At 48.2% G+C, this 16992-nt stretch overlaps 1 protein-coding gene across 2 annotated transcripts in view; it reads left to right on the top strand.

The window, feature by feature from the left end:
- The window catches only part of IL11RA (interleukin 11 receptor subunit alpha), a 334633-nt gene that overhangs the window by 179939 nt on the left and 137702 nt on the right, over positions 1-16992 (top strand). For both annotated transcript variants that reach the window (XM_078674689.1, XM_078674688.1), the window contains exons 2-4: positions 12295-12391; positions 13100-13160; positions 13719-13885. In XM_078674689.1, coding sequence (XP_078530815.1) covers positions 12295-12391; positions 13100-13160; positions 13719-13885 — 325 coding nt within the window. The remainder of the gene's footprint in view (positions 1-12294; positions 12392-13099; positions 13161-13718; positions 13886-16992) is intronic.

Here is a 16992-nt window from a genome sequence, read left to right as displayed (position 1 = left end):
TTTTCCCAGAATCACAGGCTGGTGAGCCGTTGCCGCCGAGACTCGAACCTGGTTTCCCAGTTCCTTTTCGGACCGCGAGGGGTCACCCTCCGCGAGGGGGAGCTCCTTGTGTGATCGTGAGCACCGTGGAGCTGTGGCTTGGTTGCCCCCGCACACTCCGTCGTGTGGCGGCCTCGCGCTCCATACCAAGGCTGGCGCGTGGTTCTGAGTATATTTAGCCTGGAGGTGTGAGGTTCTGAGTTAATCCTCCGGTGTGAGACCTGCTCTCGGTTACCCGGCCCTTTCAGCGCCTCCGGAGAGCAGACATCCATCTGTGTGCACAGAAGGGGCCTCTCTTCGGCCTTCCCGGCTGCTCTGCCTAATGGAGAAAACCCTCTGGGCCGGCGGGCGTGGTGTCTGGCTGGCCGGGCACGGTATGTGGACCCGGCTGGGCAAAGCAGGCTACTCCTGCCAGGCGTGGCCGGGGGCACAAGCGAGGTGTTTGTGTACAACCAGCCCTCTGAGTGTACACACGCCTCATTGTGTCGACACTGAGGTAAGTAGGCCTCAGTCCCAATAAATGGGCGCAGACACGTGACATAGCACGGTGAAAGCACACTGAGGCATCTTGTTAATAGCAAATATTTAAAATTTGCGCTTAGAAGGTTTTTTGACGCTACACAGCCATCAAGGCACTTTACAGCAAAAAAATATAAAAAGTATTGCATGTAGGTTTGATAAAAACAGAAGTTTCTTTATCGTGCTGGCCTGATCCTGCCAAATCCGAAAGAGGCCCTAGGGCGTAGGTACACTTACTTAAAATCACACAACCTTAATAAATCATTAATAATACAAAAATCACATGAAACTAGTTTTTAAAGAGGGACAGAGCCAGCTTGTTCGAATACACGTGATGCTGCAATTTTGAGACAGATTCCTCTTGTTGCTTCCTCAAGCCCGGCTCCGGGTCTGATGACTCAGTGAGCTAATGCACCTAATGCAGAAATCTGGAACAGGCCTTGAGGTTTCAGGTTTGAATCCGAACAGGTCAATTCCTCCTTTCATCTTTCTGAGGTCGATAAAATCAGTACCGTTGAATAGCAATAAACATTTGCTGTTCAGCACTATGATGCTTCATGGTTGAACGTGCACTTTTAAAATACAAATTATGTTACGTGACGTCATCTGAACTTGCCAACGAGACGATAATGACCTCTGACCCTTCCTCAGAGGCTGGGAGAACTAAGTGGTTACTACAGATCTCACAATCTGTCGCCAGAGGCTGGTAGACCTGACAAGCTACGTCAGACCACACTCTTGAACTGACAATTTACTACAGACCGTCCTTGCAGGTCGGGAGAAGTGAGTACTCACTACACACCTCAAGGTCGCCCTCAGAGGCTGAAAGAGCGGAGTGCTTACTACAGACAACATAGTCGGCCCTCAGAGGGTGGGAGAATAAAGTGCTCACCACAGACCTCACGGTGGGGCTGGAAGAACTGAGGGATTACTACAGACCTCATAGTCCGCCTTCACAGAGTAGAAGCGTAAAGTGCTCACTACAGACCTCACAGTTCATCCATAAAGACTAAAAGGGCTGAGAGTTTACTACAGACCTCACGGTCCGCTCGAGGGGCTGAAAAAGCGGAGTCCGCCTTCACAGAGTAGAAGCGTAAAGTGCTCACTACAGACCTCACAGTTCATCCATAGAAGTGGAGAAGTGTGGCTCAATGGTTAGAGCAGGCAGACCTTGATGCAGAGCTCTGGCCAGGGACCAGGGTTCGATTCCCGCCTCGGCGGGTCTCCGGCTCATTAATTCCCCTGACTGGATATTCTCGCCTCAGTGCCTGTTCTGATCATGGGTCCCACGCTGCAACTCTGGGCAATAGCTTGCTTAGGGCCAGATGTAGGTAGGGTTTTAACGGCCGTTACCGACCGGTAAAAGTATTTTGAGATGTAGGGGGCAGAATCGGTAAAATTACCGTTCGGTAAATTTACCGATCGGTAATTTTACCGAATCTGTAAATATACCGGTCGGTAAATTTACCGACCGGTATTTTTACAGATTCGGTAAAATTGATATGTAGGTGGGACTCTTATGAGTCCCACAAGGCCTAAGAAATCGGTATTTTACCATCAAATTCAATTTGATGGTGAAATACCGATTCAGGTGTGCATGCACATGTGTGCATGCACACCTGTGCCATATGACAGGCAGACCTGCCCTTAGGGCAGGTATGCCTGCCATATGGCCCCCGACCCTTTTTTGGGGGTGCTAGAGGGTGTCAAAGTGACACCCCCTGCACCCTTGTCAAAATCGGTATTTACCGATTCGGTAAATACCGACCGGTAATGCCCCATTCATTCCTATGGGCTTCAAAGCCCATAGGAATGAATGGAGCATTACCGGTCGGTATTTACCGATTCGGTAAATACCGATTTTTACCGAATCGGTAAAACACACATCTGGATGGACCTACATGTCCACCCTTCATATTTACCGATTCTTAATTACCGAATCGGTAACATTCGGTAATTAAGAATCTGTAAATATTTTTTACCTACATCTGGGCCTTAGTCTCCACAACGGCCCCAAAAGCGCTGGGATGCCTGGCTGCACCTGGGGGGTGCCCAGGAGTGGACATTTCCCAGGAAAGCCAGGAAGGGTTCCTAAGCGGTATACGGACAGCGCCGGGACACCTCCGGTGGAGGTAGCTGTGCGCTTTACAAATTCCGACATTTACATTTACATAAAGACTAAAAGGGCTGAAAGTTTACAACAAGACCTCATGGTAAGTGAGGTTAGAAAAGCAGAATGCTTACTACAGACCTCGCGGGCCATCTCCAGAAGCCGAAAGACCTGGCAGGTTACTACAGACCTCACGGTCCGCTCGCGGGGCTGTAAGAGCGGAGTGCCTAATACAGACCTCACTGTTCTTCCTCAGGTTGGAAGAGCTAAGTGGCTACTACAGACCTCACAATGCATTGTTAGAGGCTGAAAGAGCTGCCCAGTGACTGGAGACCACACAGTCCATCCCCAGAGACTGGAACATCTGTTTGGTAACCACAGACCTTATGGTCTGTCCTCAGAGAAAGTGAAAGCATTTGTCCTTTACTACAGACCTCACGGTCCACCATCAGAGAGGCTGGAAACACTAACCCTTTACTACAGACCTCACAGTACTTCCTCAAGGGAGCCTGGAAGCACTGACCCTTTACTACAGACCTCACAGTACTTCCTCAAGGGAGCCTGGAAGCACTGACCCTTTGCTACAGACCTCAGAGTCCATCCTCAGAGAGCCTGGAACACTGACCCTTTGCTACTGACCTCACGGTCCACCATCAGAGAGGCTGGAAGCGCTGACTCTTTACTACAGACCTCAGAGTCCATCCTTGAAGAGCCTCGAAACACTGACCCTTTACTACAGACCTCACGGTCCACCCTCAGAGAGCCTGGAAACACTGACCCTTTACTACAGACCTCCGAGTCCATCCTCGGAGAGGCTGGAACACTGACCCTTTACTACAGACCTCAGAGTCTATCCTCAGTGAGCCTGGAAACATTGACTCTTTACTACAGACCCCAGAGTCCATCCTCGGACAGCCTGGAACACTGACCCTTTGCTACAGACCTCAGAGTCCATCCTCTGACAGCCTGGAACACTGACCCTTTGCTACAGACCTCAGAGTCCATCCTCGGAGAGCCTGGAAACACTGACCCTTTACTACAGACCTCAGAGTCCATCCTTGGAGAGCCTGAAAACACTGACCCTGTACTACAGACCTCAGAGTCCATCCTCGGAGAGCCTGGACGCACTGACTCTTTACTACAGACCTCAGAGTCCATCCTTGGAGAGCCTGGAAGCACTGGCCCTTTACTACAGACCCCAGAGTCTATCCTCAGAGAGGCTGGAAGCGCTGACTCTTTACTACAGACCTCAGAGTCCATCCTCAGAGAGCCTGGAAGCGTTGACCCTTTACTACAGACCCCAGAGTCTATCCTCAAGGGAGCCTGGAAGCACTGACCCTTTACTACAGACCTCAGAGTCCATCCTTGGAGAGCCTGGAAGCACTGACCCTTTACTACAGACCTCAGAGTCCATCCTCGGAGAGCCTGGAAGCGCTGACTCTTTACTACAGACCTCAGAGTCCATCCTCAGAGAGGCTGGAAGCACTGACCCTTTACTACAGACCTCAGAGTCCATCCTTGGAGAGCCTGGAAACACTGACCCTGTACTACAGACCTCAGAGTGCATCCTTGGAGAGCCTGGAAGCACTGACCCTTTACTACAGACCCCAGAGTCTATCCTCGGAGAGGCTGGAAGCACTGACCCTTTACTACAGACCTCAGAGTCCATCCTTGGAGAGCCTGGAAACACTGACCCTTTACTACAGACCTCATAGCCCATCCTCGGAGAGGCTGGACGCACTGACCCTTTACTACAGACCTCACAGGCCATCTTCAGAGAGCCTGGAAGCACTGACCCTTAACTACAGACCTCAGAGTCCATCCTCAGAGAGGCTGGAAGCACTGACCCTTTGCTACTGACCTCACGGTCCATCCTTGGAGAGCCTGGAAACACTGACCCTTTGCTACAGACCTCATGGTCCATCCTTGGAGAGCCTGGAAACACTGACCCTTTGCTACAGACCTCAGAGTCCATCCTCAGAGAGCCTGGAAACACTGACCCTTGACTACAGACCTCAGAGTCCATCCTCAGAGAGCCTGGACGCACTGACCCTTAACTACAGACCTCAGAGTCCATCCTCAGAGAGCCTGGAAGCGCTGACTCTTTACTACAGACCTCAGAGCCCATCCTTGGAGAGGCTGGTAACACTGACACTTTGCTACAGACCTCAGAGCCCATCCTCAGAGAGCCTGGAAGCACTGACCCTTAACTACAGACCCCAGAGCCCATCCTCGGAGAGGCTGGAAGCACTGACTCTTTACTACAGACCTCATAGTCCATCCTTGGAGAGCCTGGAAGCGCTGACTCTTTACTACAGACCTCAGAGTCCATCCTCAGAGAGGCTGGAAGCACTGACCCTTTACTACAGACCTCAGAGTCCATCCTTGGAGAGCCTGGGAACACTGACCCTGTACTACAGACCTCAGAGTCCATCCTTGGAGAGCCTGGAAGCACTGACTCTTTACTACAGACCTCAGAGTCCATCCTCAGGCAGCCTGGAAGCACTGGCCCTTTACTACAGACCCCAGAGTCCATCCTCAGAGAGGCTGAAAGCACTGACTCTTTACTACAGACCTCAGAGTCCATCCTTGGAGAGCCTGGAAGCACTGACCCTTTACTACAGACCTCAGAGTCCATCCTCAGAGAGGCTGAAAGCACTGACTCTTTACTACAGACCTCAGAGTCCATCCTCAGAGAGCCTGGAACCACTGACTCTTTACTACAGACCTCAGAGTCCATCCTCAGAGAGGCTGAAAGCACTGACCCTTTACTACAGACCTCAGAGTCCATCCTCGGAGAGCCTGGAAGCGCTGACTCTTTACTACAGACCTCACAGGCCATCTTCAGAGAGCCTGAAAGCACTGACCCTTAACTACAGACCCCGAGAGTCCATATTCAGAGAGCCTGGACGCACTGACCCTTTGCTACTGACCTCACGGTCCACCATCAGAGAGGCTGGAAGCACTAACTCTTTACTACAGACCTCAGAGTCCATCCTTGGAGAGCCTGGAAACACTGACCCTTTGCTACAGACCTCATGGTCCATCCTTGGAGAGCCTGGAAACACTGACCCTTTGCTACAGACCTCAGAGTCCATCCTCAGAGAGCCTGGAAACACTGACCCTTGACTACAGACCTCAGAGTCCATCCTCAGAGAGCCTGGAAGCGCTGACCCTTGACTACAGACCTCAGAGTCCATCCTCGGAGAGCCTGGAAGCGCTGACACTTTGCTACAGACCTCAGAGCCCATCCTCGGAGAGCCTGGAAGCACTGACCCTTAACTACAGACCTCAGAGTCCATCCTCAGAGAGCCTGGAAGCACTGACCCTTTACTACAGACCTCAGAGTCCATCCTCTGAGAGCCTGGAAGCGCTGACACTTTGCTACAGACCTCAGAGCCCATCCTCGGAGAGCCTGGAAGCACTGACCCTTAACTACAGACCTCAGAGTCCATCCTCAGAGAGCCTGGAAGCACTGACCCTTTACTACAGACCTCAGAGTCCATCCTCTGAGAGCCTGGAAGCGCTGACACTTTGCTACAGACCTCAGAGCCCATCCTCGGAGAGCCTGGAATCACTGACCCCTAACTACAGACCTCAGAGTCCATCCTCAGAGAGCCTGGAAGCACTGACCCTTTACTACAGACCTCAGAGTCCATCCTCAGAGAGCCTGGAAGCGCTGACTCTTTACTACAGACCTCAGAGCCCATCCTTGGAGAGGCTGGTAACACTGACACTTTGCTACAGACCTCAGAGCCCATCCATGGAGAGGCTGGTAACACTGACACTTTGCTACAGACCTCAGAGCCCATCCTCAGAGAGGCTGGAAGCACTGACATCTGGGGATAAAACACCTAGAGAGAAGAGAATTTGTGAACTGTGCCAGTTGCAAATCCAAGATCTTAATCATGTCTTATTTGCATGTTCAAAACTGCAAAGTGCCATGCGAGTGTTTTTAAAACCAGTATTTATCAAATTTAATATTCACTCTGCTCAGGATGCACGTTCTCTGGTTTTGTCACCCCGAATGAAATGGTTTGTTTTAAGATATACCAATTTTTTAGAACATTTTTGCCTATTTACTAGAATTTTGTCTAACAGTAGTACTCTGGTTTCGATTTAATATCAACTGGTGGCTATTTAATTGTTTCATGTATTCATTGCCTCAGAGTCCATCCTCAGAGAGCCTGGAAGCACTGACTTTACTACAGACCTCCGAGTCCATCCTCGGAGAGGCGCTGACAGGCTTCTGTACAAGCTGTAAGGAACACAGGCTAGAAATGCCAAAGCTATTCCTGGAAAACCAGGGACTGTTCCCTAATAAACGACCCCTTCTTCCGAAGTATGTTAAGCGTCAATCTTCCCTGGCCTTGGAGCAGTGTTGTGCAGCGACCGGATCGGTGTTTATGCGGCTGGATTGAATCAGCCGCTCCTCCGCGATCTGCAGCAGGCCGGGCTGGGAGGTGCAGGGGGGCTCGGCCCAGGGTCCGAGGAGGCGCCGGGCCCGGAGGCACTGATAGCCACTCCATGTCCTCTCACTGCTTTGGAGGTGGGGTAGGTTTTGTGCTCAGTGCAAGTCACCTTGAATTAATCTATGTCACTTTGAAATGAAATGAAATGGGGTTTTATAAAGTGCACTTCTACCCTGAGGCCTCGTAGCGCTTAGGACGGGTCAAAGGTCCTTGGTCACGTGTCATTTTCTCCTGTGTGTGGTTGGTTCAGGTGGTGCACATGTGTGTGTGCCCATGGTGGCTGTGAATCTAGCTGCAAAGCAACAGAGTGCTTGAACTGCCCCAGCGGTGGCAAGCAGTGCTTGTGGGTACAAACATATCTGGGGTGATCTCCTGTCCAGACCATGCCCGTCACCTGTCTGCCCACACACAGTTCTGCCTATAACCACCTGCAAATTCAATCCCATGTGCAACCTGTGGCTACCAAACACGTGATGGGGGTCCTGGCAACCCAATACCATGGTAACCTCCTGTCCAAGAAACACGCGATGAGCAAACCCTGCCCTCTGCGCACACCTCGCTGCTAGAGTCCTTCATCAGGACATTCCTGCCCATCCGCATAGAAGACTTGGGCACCCTCATGGCCCATCAAGTCTACCCTAGGAGTCCTCCTAGCCAGCACAGATGATCTCGTAAAACAACTAAGCGACCACCTGCACAGTCATTCGTTTCCTTTCTAACACACAGCCCTGATTTCCATTCACTACTAGGTCTACCATAGGAGTCCTCTCGCCCAGCACTCATGCTCTTTTAGCACAGTCCGACCAACCACCCAAACAGTGCACACAGTCAGCCATTTCCTTTCTAACACACAGCCCTGATTACCATTCACTACCAGGCAGTGCGAAATTTGTAATTAAATATGTGCCAGAGCTCTCGTCAGGAGGCCACTGCAGCGTTAACCACCCATTGCCCCTGCCAGCGCTGCCAATGACAGTACCTATGCAAGTATTAACCATCGCACTCTTACAAGTGTGATAATTCAGACTATTCCAGGCACCCAAATCTATAGCAATGTCTTGGGCGGCAGGAATTAATCGTTTTTAATGTCTATTGATTTAATAAACAGCTGCTGTTCTGCTCATCTCTAAATTACACAAAGAGCAGCACCATGTGGCAAACTGTCATAAGTGCTGCGGTTCACAATTAGGTGCCGTTGCCGAACACTGGAAACCACCGGCTCAAATTAAGCACTGCTACCAGGCCTACCTTAGGAGTCCTCCTACCCATCACTCATACTCTTGTAAGAGAACCTTAGCAAGCACACACAGAGCACACATAGACAGCCGTTTCCTTTCTAACACACAGCCCTGATTTCCATTCATTACTAGGTCTACCCTAGGAGTCCTCCTACCCAGCACTCATGCTCTTTCAACAAAACCAAAGCGACCACCCACACAGCACACACTAAGTCAGCCGTTTCCTTTCTAACACACAGACCCGATTCCCATGGACTTTTTGACTCCATTTTCCCGTGCTAGGCCATGACAGAAGCCGACTTCTGCTACTATTCCTGCAGCCGAGTAAGAGGTTGCCCGTCCGTGACTGCACCCACCTTTCTCTTGCGCCATCCACCAATTCTCACCTTCTGATTGGCTGCCAGTGACTTTACCTCTCCAAAGTTCACCTGCGACAGATGGCATCATTCCGTCTCAACTAAAGAAAGGGGCCACAATAAGATAGTATAAGTATAGAGAAATATAGTGCAAAATATCACATAAATATCTCATCCTACTATTTATTGATTCCCGTCTCATGGGACAGCTTATTCCTAACGATCTCCTTTTTAAATATTATTTACTTTTCCAGTACAGCTGTATGAATTTGTTGTCGCACTACAATCCTTTATTTACGGAGTTTTGTATAGCGCAAACTTGACCCAAGGGCGTCAGAGCGCTTCAGAGAGTTAGCACAAGCGGCAACTACCTGAGATACATTTGGAGTAAATACAGATCCATAGTGACAGGATGTGATAAGGTGTAGAAGGAATTGCAGAAGCCACAACTAAGTAAGATACATTTGGAGTAAATACAGACACATGGTGACCGTATTTGAAGGTACACAAGGACATTAGGGAAAGTTGCTGATACAATTTTGAGGTAGTTACGGTACACATAAATACACAGCGCTTTACAGAGTACAGCTGCAATTATACGAGATTACCAGAGGAGTACATAAAAAAGTACATAGTAACGATAAAACAGCAAAACAAAATGGACAGCAGTAAAGATCGATGATGTAGTTCTGAGGTAGCTGAGGTAAGGCCTCGTGAGGACGGGTAGAATTAGAGGCACAGTAGTGGTGCACAAATTTATTTAGAGGGTGTGTGGCGGTTACCCACAGACTAGTCATGTGCTATAAGAGGGTGTGTTTAGGTATTTGTTGAAGAGTAGAAGCTTTAATTTCTTCTTGACTTGTGGGAAGAATTGATTTTCCAGCAGGTCCTTGGGCAGGGAGTTCCAGATTCTAGGAGCATTCCCAGAGAAGGAGCGGTTTCAAGATGTCTCTCTCTTAAATTTTGGAGGAATCAAGAGTAGACAGTTTGAGCTTCGTGGAGGTCTCTTTTGACCGGCTTTGGATAATTTATTCAGGAGGTAGATTCGTTTTTCAGCGTAGAGTGCTTTGTGCGTTATGCAGGCAGTTTTTAGTATGGCCCTGGCCTCGATTTGAAGCCAGTTGAGTTGTTTGAGCGTGTGAATGATGTGGTCAAAGAGCATAGCCCCCAATATAAGCCAAACCACCACATTGAGTGTAGCTTTCAATGAGGCTAGGTAAGATTTTGGGGCTCCTGCAACCATTGCATTGCCGTAGTCCAGTTGGGGTAGGACTAAGTATTGCACTACAGTCTTTGGGTTTCAATGGGGATGAATGGTTTGAGTTTTTAAAGGTTTTTCAGCATGTAGAATGCACTTTTTTGCAGAGGCATTGATATGGTCTTTCACACTTACGTGGCAGTGAAGTGTAATCTCCAGAGATTTAATGGAGTTCAACATGGATTGTTTGTAGTTTCATGCTGTGAGGTTGCCGAGCCAGCTGTCTATGGGAAAGGACTGTTCTTTGGGATGAATGAGAAGGGCTTCAGTTTTGCTGGGGTTTAGTTTGAGGTGGTGGCTGTTCAGCCAGGCTTAAACTGTGGGAAGATTGTTATTTAGGTGTTGGACGTCTTTGAGTGACGAGATGTTCGTGTAGATTTGGGGGTCATCTGCATATAGATGGTAGACTATTCTAGTTTGCCTTAGGATCATTGCAAGGGGTTCCATATGGAGGTTGAATAGTGTAGAAGACAGGGTTGACCCCTGAGGGGCTCCTTGTGAGACTGGCGTTGTGTTTCAGGGTCAGTTGTTGAGCTGGATTAGTTGTGAGTGTTGGCTTAGAAAGGAGTTAGACCACTGAAGGACAGTCAGTTGATGCCTGCATGCTGTGAGAGGGTTGTAAGAGGATGTTGTGGTTGACTGTGTTTAACCCCTCCGCTGCTGGCCCGATTCCCACTTCTTCAGGGGTACAGTTACATTTAGACCAGGTTGTATTATTTTTAGATTGCAAGGGGTGGAGATTGGTGAACTGTGTTTGAGAGAGGGCGTGGCATCCATTCATTGACGGTAGGGCTGTGGGTGAACCCTTTCCACAGGGGTCATCTTTGGTGCAGCGTGGGGAGTTGGGTGGCTCAAGAGATAGTTCAATTCTATATATTTTTTCAGTGAAACATGCAGCGAATTCTTCACAGAGCTTTGAATAGTTGTTAATTGTATGTTGGGTAAAGAAGGCGGTTTGCTGTTTGATGATGTTGAATAGGTCTTTGGGTCTGTTCCTAGACCTGTCAAGTTGATCTTGGAGGAAGGTGAATTTTTCTTTGAAGATATGTTTTTTGTATTTTTTGGTGTTAAGCCTGGAAGATCAAGAGACTGGATTGCAACGGTTGTTAACTCCAGTTTCTTTCTGCTAAACAGAATTGTCTCCTTTCATTTTTGAGGTCTTTGTTGAACCAGGATCTGGAGGGGAAATCTCTTGATTTCTTGAGTTTCAGGGGGCGATTGTTTCCACGAGTTCTATTATTTTTGGGTTGTAGTAGGCGGTGAGGTCCTCGAAAGGTGATAGGTCCAGTGGAAGTAGAATTTGGGTACTCACTAATGCTTACAGCTCCGCTTGAGGGATTTGGTGGATGTTCCTTACCCAGAGATTGGGACGGCTGAATTGTTATGAATGATGATGGATGGTATTGAGATAGAAGAGAATTTGTTAACGACCTGACCAGTCAATTGATTGGATAGAGTACAGAGATAGTGTGTTGTACTTGCAGATGATTGCGTCAAGGGTAGAGCCCTTGTAGTGTGTTTGCATGTTGCAATGTTGGGTGAGATTGTTCGCTTCCAGGAGGGTGGAGAGAGCTTGTATTGTGTTTTTTTTTGTGTTGTTCAGGTGCAGGTTTATGTCTCCTAATATAATATTGCCCCTGTCTTTTACAGAGATTTGCGATAGTAGGCCTGCTAGGTCTTCAACAAATTGTTCATTTTTACGAGGAGGGTGATAGATGACGTGGAATTTGATGGGGTTGGGACCATTTGTGAAGAGCTGAACTCCTAGATATTTAAAGGTAGAAGGTGTATACATTACTGTTCCTACTCCAGTGAGCACAACAGCAGGGAAGGTGTTGGATTTAAAATCCAACACATTCCCTGGTGCTGCACGCCGCCTAGCGCAAGTTGTTGAAACGACTTGTGATGTAATGCCATGCGTTGTAACAATGCAGACGATGTAACTTCCGCGTTATCAACCCGCGTGGTATTACCAGCATTGTAAACACTGTCTCCCTACTTGAACACTTGTCTCATGTTATAATACAAAATGTAGTAATCGTTTGCTTGCAATACTATCCCTAAGTTTTTTTCTTATTGTAAGTTCCTGTAAGAAGTGTGCATTGGTGATTCATGTGTGTGAGTATGCATTGATTGCTCAGAATTCTACCTGTACGAGTAATACCACTTTACGTCGTTTTTGCCTACAACCAATTTTGCCAGTTTGCAATAGGTGAACACAGATCGTGTAAGAGAGTGGGGAGGCACAATTTACTACTCTTTAAAAGCTAACAGTCTGCTGTTTTTCTGTGTTTCCTCCTAGATGACCCGCTGTGCGTCATGCATTCGCAGGTTGATCGTGGTTCTGCAGGCCATCTTGGTTTCTGCCTCAGTGACGTCATCCGAATGGGGAGAGGAAGGTAAGGAAAGTGACAAACAAAATGTACCCATTTGCTCCATCACCCAGGCATACACCAGTGCCATCCGTAGAGGTGGTTGTAGAGGTCCGCTCCTTTTATGTGCTGTTCCATCACTGTACGGCACCCATGGGTGCCATAAAGATGTAAATGTACCTGGGACTGAACAAACCTCTTTCTAAATTCAATGCAGTTTCCCCTTTACCAAAGCATTGCTTTGAGGAACCACTTTGCACTTTGTTGAGGCATGCCACGCCCCTAATGGTCCTACTGTTAACAGCTCAGGGGGAATGTCCTTCTCTACCCTTCTCCGTTGTACCCGCTTTCATGTTTCTTCCTCTTCCCTGTCCACCATGATAGTTCCACGCCAAGTGCTCCTTCGGTCCCCTTGGATCTTCCATCCATTGCCTGGACCCTTCCCCCGCTTCTCAACTTTGAAGACTTTTCCTCCACATTCTCCAGATTCCGTGGGCGACCCAAGCCTTTCCTCTGCTTCCTCATACAGCCCCTTACAGAGTTCCACTTATGTTTTTATTAAGATAGCTCTTTACTTGTGTGTGTCTCGGCTAAAGTAACTCTTTGTTTTAAATCAGAGGCAGTGAGGTCCATCTTTGCAAGAAGTAGCATGGACAACTTGCCTTAAGAGGAAGATGGCTGAGAAAATGGTGGATTAACTAATATATTGGTCTGTTTCTTCATGTTTTGTTGTAGGTTTTAAATTTGGGGCAATTGGAAGCAACGTGAGCTTATCGTGCAGCAGGTCTAGGGACAGGTAAGTTCTCTCAGGTACTTACATAGGTGATGGATGAGACTTGCAGCTCACACAGACAGAAGCGAGTTTTTCTTCAGCTTCTGTTGAATAACAGTAGCTCAAAAATCCTGGCATGTTGTCTAGGTACATTAAAGCATTTAATTAAAGTGGAGCACCTAGTGTTCCTCATGCACTTCTTGGAGGCCCCTTTCTCTTTGATGCTGTCTGCAGTTTTTGTTCCTGCTTTGGTTGTGTTCTGTAGCATATACATAATGTGAAATTAAACAGCCTTACACATTTAGATAGATAGATGTTATTTTGCAACACAGTCGTATATCCTTGTGCTCAAGTTTTTTAAAGATAGCAGCCTTTGAGTAAGACAGATCATAGTTTTCAATTTTTTCCCAAATTTTAAGGAAGAATTTCAGGATATGCTTCTCTATTGCATCCGTTCTATATTAACCTTTCTTGTAGTGCACCGCTGACATAACAAATCACGATTTTCAGCTACCTTCTTGTTGACTTCTCGCTAGCGTTTGAATGGAACCGTATTCTGATCTCCTCCGCTTCCCTTGACAGCTCTGTGGTGCAGTGGAGGTTCAACGGCGTTCCCAGATTCCCAGTGCGCTTCCTTGCTGATCATGGACGTCTGGTCCTGTTCAACGCGGACTTGTCCGCGGTGGGGAACTACAGCTGCCACGACGAGGCCGGGAGGCTCCTGAGCTCCTACTTCCTTCGGCTGGGGCGTAAGTCGGCATTCTCGATACAAAGGATCCGTCGTGATTTGAGGCGGACCGCGAGTGTTGAAAGCATGAATACGTGTTATGTAGATTCAGCTACACGACAGACCCCAGAAGAAATGAGAAAATAATTATATTGAAATCTTTCTATAGAATGCTATATCATCTGAACACATGATTATTATCAGGGCCCCTGGGGGACCCATACTTCGATTGTGAGTTCCAGCTTAATTAGTAGTGCCCAGATGGTACTGAGTGGCATGAGAACAAAGAAGTGAAACTGTTCCTCAACCATGAATAGATGGATAAATTGTCTGTTTCTCTCATCCGGTACTCCTATTTTTGGGATGTTCAGGACCTGAGAGTGGACACAGGGTGGGATGCGGTTCGAATGGGGCCGTAATTGGATAACTTGACTGGATGCGGTTCCCTTGAGGCCTTTGTCTACTATGTTGTGCTCTGGCCCGGCATAGGAACCGGTGGAGTATGTTTAGGTGCATTGTTTTCTTGTCATTAGATCAAAGATGAGATGGGCCTTCAGGATTTCTTAGTTGGGTATTCCTAGATGGTGTTACCCAGTAATATGGAATTGTTGAGTGCAGGAGTGTAAGCTGGTAGTGGGCCAGCTTGACCTCTGCTGTCATTTGGGAGTTGAGGCTGTCCATGGTCTCCCGGGGAGGGACTTTAGGTCTTGTGTTGACCTGATCTTTGAAAGTCAATGTGAGGTTAGGGAGGAGAAGAAAAGGAAGTCCTTCTTCCTCAGCCGACGGCTTTTACCCTGGAGCCTTTGGTGTTGAGGGTGTTTCGTTCTTGCCTTGGGTGCTCCTAGGCCTACAGAATCAGGATTTCATTGGTTGCTGGTGATAGTGACGCACGGTCAGGTGTGTTTGTGTGTGATGATCCTGAGAGTGGGTGCGGACACAGTGTTGTTGTAGAAGGTTTAGGGGCGTCCTTCCGTGGATGCTTGCGAGAGCGCTGCTAATGGGGGTTCTTGAAGGGCTTGGCACGTGAACTCTATAGGATTGGAAGTGAAGTGCCCCAGTCCTCTAATGTTTGGTTTTTCTCTGGGTTAAACTCGGTAGGGGGCAGTTAAGGCCACTTTGCCTGTGATCAGGAGCTGGGGCAGGATGCTGCAGTCTGACGGAGTGAGCTAAAGAATGGTGATGGATTAAACCCAGATCAGTTGACTGGGGGTAAGTGTTTGATTTGCTCAAACGTTCCGTCCATCATCCCCTTTTGTATCGCTTTGTTCGCCCTAAGTGTGGCAGGGTATGCTCAGACGTGAGTCCCTTGCTCACTTGGCCACTGGATTCAAGATAGCCTGGCTGATGAGGATTATGAATCCGAAACCGGTCCCAGGATGCTTGTTTCCGGTCCGTGGAAGACATGGTTTGGCAGTTCAGGCTGGACTGTTCCCATGAGGCACAGAGTCAGACTGATTTGCATATAGCCATGTCTGAAATGGGGTGGCTGAGTGGGCTAAAGAATGGTGATGGATTAAACCCAGATCAGTTGACTGGGGGTGAGTGTTTTATTTGCTCAAACGCTCCGTCCATCATCCCCTTTTGTATCGCGCAGTCTGACCTCAGACACCTCCAAAAACGGCAGCATTTTGAGGGTGCCTTTGTGTTCCCGGTGGAACACCCACCGGGGTCAGTGTTAGTTCTTGCTGACAGTGAGTCATGAGGAGTGGGTTGGGTGCAGCTAAGGGGGATGTACTCTCCACATGGACCTTCACCCTGCCCCCCTTGGATGCGTCATCTTGATATCCATCACTCTCAGCTGTCATAGGTTGTTGAGCTGAGCTGGATCTGTGCCAGGGTGCCCCAGGGCCAAGGCTTGGAATAGCAGTGCCCTAAGTGCACGTGCATGTTCCCAGATGACGTCCAGCAGGTGTTCCTTCGGTTCTCATGGGAATGATACTCCCAACATGAGTTTGAGCCCTGACTGCCGCATCGCATAGCGATTGCGCTTCAGAATAATTGCTAAAGTCTTTCTGAGAGTCCAGTTTACCAAGTACTCGGTATTTGTTACCACGTTTTCTTTTCTTTCTCTTTGTCTCTTTCCCCTTCTCTTTCTTCTCTCTTTCCTATTTCCCTCTCCCTCACTTCTCTTTCCCTCTCACTAACTTCTGTTTATCTCTTTCTCACTTACTATCTGACTTGGACTCTGTATCATAGCGCCTCCTTTACACTCTTACCTCTCTCTCTTGTGCCTACATGACTTTTTCCTCCCTCCCTCCCTCTTTCCTCCTTCCTTCTCTGGCTCGGGTTTTTAGCTCCTTTCCTCGCTCTCCATCTCGTCTCCCTGCCCCTTTACTCTCTTCCTGCGCCTCTGCTTTCTGGCCCCTGCTGTCAGTCTCTCGCACTCTCATAACCTCTCTCGTACCCTTGCTCTTACTCAGTCTGTCTTTCAAACATCTTTTCTCGTCCCTCGTTCTCTCCTTTCTTGTGTTATGTGAAACTAAAAGGTCTTTTTCGAACGCACAATGTGTCGGCGAGAGGAAGGCCAAGGTCTCCGGCTCTCTCGGTGTGAGAGACTTGGCGCGTTTTTTGTTATGTCTAGAAAGGTCTCTGTCAACACTCTCCTCATGGGAGCGCGCGTCAGAGCCTGATGTCTGAAGTATGAACTTTGCGGTATGTCCTGGCCTGACGAGCCCCCGGGAGGGGAGAGACGAGCAGCAAGATTAGATAGATCTGGAGCAAAGGGACCCCCTTACTTTAAGAAAGTGTGAGAGCGGGAGAGCCCTCCTGGCCCAGTGGCTAAGCTACCACTGAGCCCTAATGCCAGGTGTAAAAATGGCTAGTACCAGTTATTGCTTTGCATACATTTATTATCATACAGAAGGTACCCTGGTTTCCTGGCGCTTAGAGACCTGTAGGTGATTAGGCGCGGTATAAAATTAAAATAACAATAACAATAACAATAACCCAAATACTCATACTCCATCTATTAAAAAACTCTTTATTTTGGAAAAAACATTCCTTAAAAACATACAGTTAAAACCATTTTCTCCATACAAAATAATAGTAGTCGTATTAACGAACGGCAGTCACATAGATGTACTTTTACAATAGAAGGAACATTATTTAATACTATTACCTTAGATTCAA

This window comes from Lissotriton helveticus, chromosome 2_1 (assembly GCF_964261635.1).
Source record: "Lissotriton helveticus chromosome 2_1, aLisHel1.1, whole genome shotgun sequence".
Taxonomy (NCBI): domain Eukaryota; kingdom Metazoa; phylum Chordata; class Amphibia; order Caudata; family Salamandridae; genus Lissotriton; species Lissotriton helveticus.
Note: the sequence above shows the minus strand (reverse complement) of the source record. Positions and strands in the feature narration are given on the sequence as shown.